Below are 11,486 nucleotides of genomic sequence, written 5' to 3'. Positions count from 1 at the left end.
TGTCAAATTGTCATTGACCTTTAACTCATTCACTGCCATTGATGGTTATAGACGTCAAATATTCATTGTAACTATTTCTATTAGTAAAAAAAACAAAACACTTTTGTTAACAAGAGTATGAAAACCTAGAATTTTTTTATTGTACATTTAGAACAGATATAAGATGTGTGATTAATCGTGAGTTAACTCGTGAAGTCATGCAATTATTTACGATTAAAAAAAATTATCCCGACACTCCTAATTTTTAATAATCTTTTCTTTCTTTTTTAAATCGCGTGAGGCGATTAAAAAATTTCATTGTAATTAATCGCATGACTTCAATTGTTAACTCACAATTATTCATACATTTTTGTTTCTAAACGTACAATTAAAAACATTCTAGGTTTTCATACTCTTGTTAACAAAAGTGGAAAAATTATTAACTAATAGAAATAGTTCAAATGAATTTTTGACGTCAATAGCCGTCAATGGCAGTGAATGAGTTAATTATAATTAATCGCATGACTTCAATAGTTAACTTGCGAGTAATCGCAAATTTTATATCTGTTCTAAATGTACAATAAAAAAAATTCTAGGTTTTCATACTATTGTTAACTGAAGTGGAAAAAAATGTTAAATAGAAAATAAAAATAGTTCAAATGAATTTTTGACGTCAATAGCCGTCAATGGCAGTGAATGAGTTAATTATAATTAATCGCATGACTTCAATAGTTAACTTGCAAGTAATCGCAAATTTTATATCTGTTCTAAATGTACAATAAAAAAAATTCTAGGTTTTCATACTATTGTTAACTGAAGTGGAAAAAAATGTTAAATAGAAAATAAAAATAGTTCAAATGAATTTTTGACGTCTATAGCCGTCAATGTCAGCGAATGAGTTAATAACTGCACGGGTTATAAGTAGCATTTTAACATTCTTAACTGTCACACAAGTGTAATAAGTTGTTAGCAAATGCTAATGCCAAAACCTAAAAATGAGGGCAAAATTGTTAAATGTTGACTCTTTGTGAATGTTGAATTGCTTTTCAATTGCGTCACACTCAATTGAAAACGCAGCCAAACGTATCCCTGACCTGCCCGTCGCTGTCCTATGAGAGCCAGAGAGGGGAAAGCACCAGCAGACAGTATCTGTTTCTTTGTGTCGGCAAGTCCTCTACATGTTGACGATGCCTGTGTGCCAAGAATAGAAACCAGGGGTCACAGTGTTGAGTGGCTTCACACAAAATGTTACACACTCACACACACACATGAGAATAGACAAGAAAGCCCCATTAGGCCTGCGCCCAGGTTGTAAGAAGCAACCTGGGGGGCTTTGTTTGTGCTGTCGCACTAGGGGGTTATGTATTTATGGCTCTGAGAGCAAATTCCCATGGCCTCTACATAACAAGTGTAATAATACCCTAAATCAGGGATAGGGAACCCTGGTCCTCGAGAGCCACTGTCCTGCCTGTTTTCCACGTCTCTCTCCTCAAACACAGCTGACTCAACTGATCAGTTAATCAGCAAGCTCTGTAGAAGCCTGATAACGATCTTGTTCATCAATCAGGTGTGTTGTTGGAGGGAGACGTGGAAAATAGGCAAGACAGCGGCTCTCGAGGACCAGGGTTCCCTATCCCTGCCCTAAATGAACATAAACTCAACATTTAACATTTAAATTGTCTTTTGAGGTGAGGATGAAACGGCATTGATTGATTGATTGATTGATTGATTGATTGATTGATTGATTGATTGATTGATTGATTGATTGATTGATTGATTGGATTCAAATCTAATTTAAAAACTGAATCGTGATTTTTTTTCACACACTTTTTGCAAGCTGGAGAATAATCTCTTTTTTTTAAGTTGACATTCCATAATCCTGCAGTAATATCAAACTAAATTAATAAATTCAATAAAAGACCGGCATTGTAATTTAAACAGTTCAATGTAAAGATGGTATTTATCAGTTGAATGGAAAATGGGCCACACAATTTGATGTATACTGAATGAATGAAACATCATTCTTGTCATGTTTACAGATAGCAACAACAATGACACATTTTTTATTTTAACTCATTCACTGTCATTGACGGCTATCGACGCCCAAAATTCATTTAAACTATTTCTATGAGTTAATTTTTTTTTCCACTTTTGCGTATGAAAACCTAGGAAACATTTTTTTATTGTAAATTTAGAACAGATATAACATTTGTGATTAATCATTAATTAACTAGTGAAGTCATGTGATGAATTACAATTAAAAATTGTAATCGCCTGACGGGCCTAATTAAAAAATAACAAATAAAACTAAGGGGCGTTTAATCGTAATTAATCGCATGATAATTGTATATCTCTTATAAATGTACAATAAAAAAATTATAGGTTTTCCTAAAAATGAAATGAAATAAAAACAATTTAAACTAATAGAAATAGTTCACATTAATTTTGGACGTCTATAGTCGTCAATGGCAGTGAATGAGTTAATAATTCATACTTGATGTATGCAAAATGAATGAAAAAGCCCCTAATACATGTTTTTGTCACTTTATGCAAAATAAAGCTGATTTGTAATCTAAACCCACAAATGCATGCATGAAGCTGTTTAAGCATAAATTAACAAGATCCACTGTATTGTCCATTTACATTTGCATATTCATACATTTTATTTGTAGGTTAGAAGAGCACATAAAGAAAATGAGCTATGGCTTTCTCTCACTGCATAGTGCATACATGAAAACATATTTTCTAAGAGCGTGCATGTGTGTGTGTGTTCGTGAGTGCACTTTAAAGTGTGGGTTTATAATCAGCTGTCAAAGCGCGCAATGTTCTGATTGTAGCCATTGAGAGTTGAGCTATGTGCTGGGCAGGGAAAAGCTCCCAGGTCCCCTCGGCATGTTCATCCAAGCAGCGGCAGTGGATGTGAGCAACATACTGTATTGACACCATCTGCTTCGCTGCACTCTCGACTGCAAGCTGTTTGAAGTGTTCTGTCTAAGGTAAGACTTCAATGGAAATATATTGTTAAGCTCATAGTAGTTCACAGAAATGTCTTCTTTTTTATCATTGTGATTATGTTGTTCTAATGTGTTATTTACCACTCCACCATATGGCCCATACCATTGCAAAAAATAAGCACTGATCAAACTAAAGTTTATTATACAAGCGTGTGTGGGTTAAATGTTTTAGGCAATTTTAAAACAGTTTTGTTTATAGTTTTGTTTTGTTTTTTCAATTGCATGGCGGGTAGGATACATGCTCTCGAGTCCGCATTTGGCCCATGGGCTGTAGTTGCCCCAGGCCTGCTCTGATGTAGCGACTAATTAACTCATTCACTGCCATACTGTAAATTCATTTCAACTATTTATATTAGTTTAATGTTTTTTTCTACTTTTGTTAACAAGATTAAGAAAACCTAGAATTTTTTTATTGTAAATTTAGAATCGATATAAAAATTGTGATTAATCGTGAGTTAACTAGTGAAGTCATGTGATTAATTAAAATTTAAAAAATGTAATCACCTGACGCCCCTCATTTTTAATAATCTTTTCTTTTTTTAATCTTTTTTTTTAAGAATAAAAGATTATTTTAAAAGTGAGGGGCGTCAGGCAATTAATATTAGTAATCGTGATTAATCGCATGACTTCACTAGTTAACTCACGATTAATCACAAATTTTATATCTGTTCGAAGTGTACCATTTTTTTCTAGGTTTTCATACTCTTGTTAACAAAAGTATAAAAAAAATAAGTTCAACTAATAGAAATAGTTAAAAAATGATTTTTGGACGTCTATAGCCGTCAATAGCAGTGAATGAGTTAATAACATATTTCTAGATAAAGTGAAGGCAAGGGTAAATGACACAGGAATGATAAAAGCAGCTGTAAAACTCCCAGAAACATGGAGCAAACATGGTCTTTGATTTGAGTGCTACTTAGATAGTAATGCCATGGTACTTCTTCAATGGTAATGCCACCATATGTTTGTCTGTTGTATCACCACTGTTAGTATGATATACCCACTAAAAGCAAAAAAACAACAACAAGCAAATGTGTTGACAATTGTCCTGACTTTTTGTGTTTCTTGAAATTTTAGGTCAAATCACAAATTATGTTTAGTATAAAAATAAATGATGTTTTGGGTTACAGTGTTCCCTCGTTCATCACTGGGGTTGCCACCCCCAATACACGCAATAGGTGAAATCCCCCAAAGTAGTAGCAACGGCCTTTGGGGAAACTCTCAAATTTCCCTCCTCAGGCTGATCACGATGATTCAAATGTTGCTGATATTGGTATATATCTGTCAAAACCCTGAAAAATTAGACGAGAGTTTTTTTCTTTGTTTTCCTTAATATCATGAGTAGGTTCGAGATGATTGAGTTGGGCCTGGCTGACGGCAGCCTGATCGATGAGCTGATGGTGTTAACGTCCCAGAGCCTCAACCAACTGGAGATCCAAGAACACTTCAACGTCATCAAGGAGATCGGCCGGGGAAAATATGGCAAAGTGCTGCTGGTCACACATCGCTTCAGGGGTACGACTTTGTTCTTGCTTACCATAATGTCAAACACATTAGTATGTTAATATTAGGGCTGGGACAATTCACTCCTGTCACGATCCAATCCAGATGCCGATACCTTGGTGGCGATCTGATGCGTATTGCGATACTATTTATTACTATTTTTTTGGCCATTTGGGAGGGGGGGGGGGGGTACTTAAATATTAAAGGTATTAACCTAAAATGTGTATTTAAAAAAGGGATCATCCTGCCAGTATGGCCTATTTTCACACTCATTGTTTGTTTTAATCAGAAAAGTCATATTAGCATGCATTTTCAATGTCATCCATGTGTTTTGGAAATTCATGGGGAAAAACAAATGTGAATTGCATGACACGTTGATCATCATCACTTGGGAGTTGTAACGCACCTGTTTCGTTCTGAGCGGGGCTCCTCGTGGACGCCTGTGGAGAGGACCCGTTCCCCCGCGGCTGAGGCGGCCACCTCGAAGCCTCTCCCGTGCACCAACCGCCTCTCCAACTCCTCTCCCCTGACCTCAGATCAGACGAGAGGACCCGCTGAGTTAAAAAAAAAAAAAAAAAAAAAAAAAAAAAAAAGACTAAAGCGGGGAGCCCGCCGGGCGCCACGCGGCTGCTGGTGGACATTATATTCCCCTGCGCACAGCAGCCCAAGTCGCGGCCCTCGGGCTCGGCCGAGAGGGGCCACCTTGAAACTTGGATGAGGCGGTGGCGGATCCCTCCCACCGCCGACTCCTCGCCTCTGACCTGAGATCGGACAAGACGACCTGCTGAATTTAAGCACATTAGCCTACTAAGAGGAGAGGAGAAGAAAATAACCAGTAGCGGTAGCGGCGAGTGAAGAGGGAAAGCGCCGTTCATCTTTGGTTGTTCCCGGTCCAAGGCGAACATATTAGTTAGTAGGCTACATCTTCTTCACCCCCCCCCCCCCCCCCCCCCGGATTAGCAGATGCAAGGCGAATACACTGCACAGCAATGCATGGTATTAATTAAGTATCGCAAAAGAATAATACATTACTAAAATCAAAGTGCAACCAATAACAAATAAATAAAATTTTAAATAAAAGTTCCTAAAATGAAAATAGATCAATAAACAACTGTTAATATTATGATGTTTAAAAAAAAATCAGTATAAATTTCAATGACGTAAGCACCAGTAGAAGTCAAGTCAAGTGCATTTATATTATAGCCCTTAATCACTAAAGACTTTCAAAGGCCCTTACAGACCCAAAGTTCACAATCCCCAGGTTATAAGGTCATCCGTGCAAGGAAAAACTCCATTGGGATTGGAAGAAATATCGAGGGATCACAGATGGAAGAATCCCGCTTCCAATGATGTTGTTGGGGGCAACAGTAATGTTTTAACAATATGAGAATCCATTTGATGAAATTAAGCATCACAGGTAGGTTCTACTCAAGTCCTGTTGCAGTCACTGTCACTGTGAACAGTACAGTTCAGATTTTTTTTCAAGTCCAACCCAGACCTTTTTCATAAGTGCTTATGAATCAGATATGCATCATCAAAAGGCGACAAACTGTTTGGAAACACAAAAACGACGGTGTGAAAAGGAGAAGAAAACCTTCAGTGGCAAAAAGAAGATGCTTTTGTTGCATGCCATATTTAGTTTAACGAAATGCAAGCATGTAAAAATAAGGTTTAAACATTTCTACAGAGGTGGCTGATCTCATTTCAAGTGAAGTACAGTACAAGTCCATTCCAATTGGTCTTGTTGCCTTGTGTTATTGGCGTACTCGCAAGCAATTAGAATCAAAGTACGTTTGACTTTTGGGACATATCATGTATTTATTCTGCTGCGCAGGAACTCCCATGGCTTTGAAAGTGATGCCAAAAAGCTCAACTAAGCTGCAGGGATTCCTGCGAGAGTACTGCATCTCCTTACATCTGTCCTGCCACCCCTGCATCGTGGGCCTCTTCGGCATCGCCTTTCAGTCTCGCGAGCACTACTGCTTCGCCCAGGAGCTCGTCATTGGGAGGGACCTGTTTGCTGTCATTCAGCCCAAGGTCACCGCACACACAATTCTGACAAAGAAGTAGGTTCATTTTGCTTGTCATTTTCCATCCCGCTAAATCATTGATCTGTTTCAGGTGGGCATCCCCGAGTCAGCTGCGAAACGTTGCGTCGTCCAGATTGCTAGTGCTCTGGAGTTCATCCACAGCCACGGCCTGGTCCATCGAGATATCAAGCCCGAGAACATCCTCCTGCTGGATCATGACTGCTGCCAAGTCAAGCTGGCGGACTTTGGCCTGGCTCAGAAGAGGGGCGCTCTGATCAGTTTCATCACAGGGACTCTGCCTTACATGGCCCCTGAGCTTTGCAACGTTGCTCTCCTGGAGGGACAGAAAGAAGTCACTGCTCCTCCACTCAGCGTGGAGCCAAGTCTTGACACTTGGGCCTTTGGGGTGCTTATATTCTGCATCCTGACGGGCTACTTTCCTTGGGAGCGTTGCACAGACTCGGACGACTGCTACCAAGAGTTTGTCGACTGGTCGAGATTGGGGGAGAACGCCAACGACGAGGAGGACAATCCTCAATTGTGGAAGAGGTTCACTCCAGAAGCCATGGAGTTGTTCAGTAAGCTCCTGGTTGTGGATGCAGAAAAGAGATGCGCCGAAGGGGTGGTGAGCGAATATGTGGGCAAGGCCTGGCTTAGGAAGAATCACGGGACGGAGCAGCACGAGACATTAGAAAAAGACAAAGAATAATTGTGGACATACAGAGCTGACCAATACAAATTCGATTTGCAGCAAACAACCAAAGCTATTGAACTTCAGTCGATAAACTGGTCGGAAAATCATCTAAACAGAAATATATGTTATGACTGGTGAAATGATTGCGTCATGTCTCAGCAGGTTTTAACCAACGGACGACATGCATTAAGTTGCAGCCATTGAAATTGAATGTACATTATCATTTAAATATGTTCTTATTTGTATTATATTCTTTTTTATTTCATTTAACACGACAAATGTCCAGAAACAACTTTGTTTTTGCCATTTGAAAGTGTACTGTGTACTTTTAAAGTCCTATGAAGGGAAGCCGGCCAGAAATGTATCACAAGTGTAATAAATAAGCAGGCCAAAGCCCTGAAGTATGCAAATGTTCTTTTGCTGTCTTGTGTTTACTTAACGACAGCCCGGCGCACTATCGCGCTCTATGGTCGGGATGTGCATGAGCAAACGTGTTAGCATTGCATGTGCGCACGTGTGCCGACAAGGTCACCTCGCTGGGTGAAAATCTTTATTACTATATCAAGTGAACACAACATGACGTGTTCTCCAGGCTTTGGAATGTTATTTGCATAAATTTGAGCACATTAATAGACGCAAACTACCATGTAAGGTTGCAATTCAGGGCTACGTCTCTTGTGACAGAGTTTTAATTAAACTCTTCTCAAACTGTATACCAGTCTGGATTTTGTGGTGTCAGAATTGTGAGTGGTATTACCAAAGACAAGTTCCAGGAAAATAAACATTAAATCTACCAAAACCAGAACCAACAAGTCACGTATTTCCTGATTCCCTTTCCAATGTCAGTGTAAATGCTTTTGTTTCATGATTGGCGCAAATCTGGCGCGGCAAGCGGGATGAATTTGTGCAGAGGCGGGATAGACCGAGTGTTGGTAATTTAGCAGGTACAGACAAAGACGGCATATTGAAATCCAACTTATTTGATTTCACTGTCAATCAAAACAGCTCCCAATTCTGCTCCTGGTCAGTGAGGCAACAGAAGAACAACCTCGTTAAATACAGAATGAGCAGGTGCTAAACACTGCGGACCTGATGTATCTATATCCCCACGTCCAATTTTTCATCTGCTTTAATACTGTATTGAATTTTCTCTACGTTCTCAAAAATAAAGCAAAACATTCCAATTCACAGGTTTTGTATTTATATACTGGTTAACATAACCCGTTGAGAAATTCATAGTAAAGTTCACAAAGAGCAAAAAGTTCATGAACATAAAAATACACAGAGAAGTTCAAACGATCTCCCTCTTAAATCATGCAAATGTTATGACTATAATCAGAAATAGGAATGATAGGAACTGGGAGTGAATCGAGGAACCGGAATCAGAACCAGAAATTCATGCCCACAGTACGAATAGTAAGTTTACAACTTTAACAATTACAAATGAAATCACAAACTAATCAAACAAACAAGAAAACAGAATCCATCAATGAATGTTTAATTTACTTATTTTATTTTACTTTGCTCACATCATTGATCATTTATGCGTATAGTTTATACTTATAGTTCATGCTATCTTTTTATGAAAAAAATCTCACAGCAGCAAATACACAGCTGGTGTCCAATGGCATAACTCGGTATAACCAATACTGTATATGGCTACGCTCTGAGAGCAGATGCATGGAAATAAATATTTACACAAATCCATCCCTCTAATTAGCATTCCTGCATCCAGTGTCTTGGCCAGATATCATATAACTCTTCGAAGCTATAGAATAGAACGCTGGCCTCGGCATGACTTTACTGTAGCTGTCGCTCGACGTCTTTATCCCCGTCTCATTTTCCGAACCCCCCTCTATTGAATAATTCCTTGGCATTTAGCTCCAGCTGGCCCGCAGCTAATGGCGACTCATGCTATGCAGCGCACTCGCCGAGTTATCTTTCGGATCACCCACTTGTCAAACAAACACCGACGAAGCCAATGTAAATCCAACTGCAAAGCACGCCTGCAACTTTGACTCATCCGTTAAGCTAAATGGTCATAATAATAATAATAATAATAATAATAATAATAATAATAATAATAATAATAATAATAATAATAATAATAATAATAATAATAATAATAATAATAATAATAATAAATATCAGATATTATGGGTATAATGTTTTAATTCTGACAATATCATATTATTATGGAGGGGAAAGTAATTTAAAGAGAACAAAAATAAAAAGTAAAAATAAATTAAGAATAAATTACTAATATTATTAGGACAAAATTGTTTTGGGAGAAAATGAATAAAGTCGTAGTATAATTTTTAAAAAAAAAAAAGGTTTTATGAGGAAAAAAGAAGAATAAAACCATTTTCAAGACAATGAAGTTGCAATTTTTACAGAAAAACATAACAGTTAATAGGAATGGATGGATACAATGGAGTAAAGTTTTAAGAGTACAAGTCAGTCATTCTCTTAGAAGAGAATTTTACACAGACAAAAATAAAGAAGAATTACACAAGTTTGCCAAAGACAGGGGACATTACATTTAAGGTATATCTAAAATTACATTAAATATTAAATAAATAATAAATAAATGAATATTAAAATTGGGATAGATTGCTTGTCGTGGTTTTGAGGTACTTCTCACTCCAAAAATTGCATGGGAAGTCAGTGAGAAAAACCGAATCTAATAAAAGTTATAAAAAAAGGAGAAAAGGACTTAAAATATAAACCTATCCCAACCCTAATTTCTTGGGAAAGGTACTCTTTTTGATACAAGAGCTCCTCAACATACGCATTGACAGTATGCATGTTTCTGGAGTAAACCAGCTCCTCACAAATTACAGTGAAAATCAACAAAAATTGTCCTTGGACTTGTTTTTAAAAATTTATTTTAAATGAAACACACAACATATAAAATATATTAACAGACATACATGTTTGTTTTTTGACGATATAGTGCTTGTCTGTACTATTTCATTTAAAAAAAACATACATAACTTAAACATGACAAAAGAAATGCGCTTGAATCTACAAAATCATATTAATAATGCATGTACAAGTCTGTGTATGTGTGACGTGCAGACATAGCATAAAACATATGAACAAAACAAATTGACTTTAGCACGAATTAATCTCTGCCTTTTTACATCTTGTCTTTAAAACATATACTTTAAAATTTTGCTTTTTGTTTGTTGTTGTTCTGATGTCCGCGACTCTCTCCACGAAGCGACTTTTTTTTCTGTGCAGACGCACACACACACACGCATGCACACATGCACGCCACACACACGTTAGTAAGTTTCCCTCATTAGCAAAATGATTGAGGAACAAAAAAGCAGACTAGTAATGAAAATAATGTGTTGGTGTTGAATGGTAAAAGGTAAACAACTTTTCACATATTTTGGTGTCAGTAAGGGACGGAGGAGGACGACGCGCTCTGTATTTTTGTTGCTTAAATGTTACTTTTAAACTTGATGGTTTATATATATTATAGCTATAAGCATCTATCTTGTTAAAAAAAGAACACACCAAATATATCCATATATGTGCTATTGTTCAAAATGGGCTAAATACGCGTCTGCATAACACCGTATAAAACTAATGTTACAATTCAATCGCAACACAACAAATTCAAAATTTGAATTAAAACTGCCGATCCATGTGATTATATCTGAATTTGGTAGATGAACACAAAATGACAGTTAACAATGATTTGGCGTTTCAAAAACATGATGATGATGATGATGATGATGATGATGATGATGATGATGATGATGATGATGATGATACACACTTCCCACTATAATTGACAGTCTGCTTTGTCGAGGTGCAATACAGTACACCAATCTGAGGGATGGAAAAAAAATAAGTCAAATCATTTTGAATCCATTAATTTTTATGAATTGCTTCGATATAGTTTCGGGTTTATTTTCATTTTTTACAGCAAGGCTTGGTCCCCCCCCCCCCCCCCCCCCCCAAAAAAAAAACCCCGTGAGTGATTGAACGTACGGTTCATTCAGTTCTTCGTGACTGCTTTTATGTCAAATTGTGAGCTCAACTAATTGCGTTCATTACAAATCCTTCCTCCATTTCTTGCCACTTTGGTGATCTATTTTTAGCTTCAGCTGCAAAACCTACTTAATCCTGCATTGTGATCCATCAGTGTGGTGTCATTATGTGATGATTACATATCTGCCAAGGACCGCAGCTCACAAATGAGTCCCATTGGACATATGGTCCTTTCGTTACCTTTTGATAAAGCACGCA

The 11,486-nt window shown here is 37.4% G+C and overlaps 1 protein-coding gene across 1 annotated transcript; it reads left to right on the top strand.

Annotated features, from left to right (window-relative positions):
• The first annotated feature begins 2,824 nt into the window (after nucleotides 1–2,824).
• On the top strand, nucleotides 2,825–7,957 carry LOC147178597 (serine/threonine-protein kinase SBK1). Its single transcript, XM_086069187.1, has 4 exons — nucleotides 2,825–2,975; nucleotides 4,339–4,508; nucleotides 6,331–6,533; nucleotides 6,618–7,957. The coding sequence occupies exons 2-4, from the start codon at nucleotides 4,346–4,348 to the stop codon at nucleotides 7,233–7,235; spliced, it is 984 nt and encodes a 327-aa protein (XP_085925313.1). The 5' UTR covers nucleotides 2,825–2,975; nucleotides 4,339–4,345; the 3' UTR covers nucleotides 7,236–7,957.
• Nucleotides 7,958–11,486: the final 3,529 nt, after the last annotated feature.

The sequence above is a fragment of the Leptonotus elevatus genome, chromosome 2 (genome assembly GCF_054856555.1).
Source record: "Leptonotus elevatus isolate MCC_2025b chromosome 2, RoL_Lele_1.0, whole genome shotgun sequence".
In the NCBI taxonomy this organism is placed as follows: Eukaryota; Metazoa; Chordata; class Actinopteri; order Syngnathiformes; family Syngnathidae; genus Leptonotus; species Leptonotus elevatus.
Note: the sequence above shows the minus strand (reverse complement) of the source record. Positions and strands in the feature narration are given on the sequence as shown.

What these genes read in the sequence shown, in the direction of transcription:
- LOC147178597 (XM_086069187.1), top strand. Translation starts at nt 4,346, where the DNA reads ATGATTGAGTTGGGCCTGGCTGACGGCAGCCTGATCGATGAGCTGATG. An exon ending in GGTCACACATCGCTTCAGGG is followed by an intron (nt 4,509 to 6,330) that starts GTACGACTTTGT and finishes TCTGCTGCGCAG; the next exon opens with GAACTCCCATGGCTTTGAAA. An exon ending in TTGCTGTCATTCAGCCCAAG is followed by an intron (nt 6,534 to 6,617) that starts GTCACCGCACAC and finishes GATCTGTTTCAG; the next exon opens with GTGGGCATCCCCGAGTCAGC.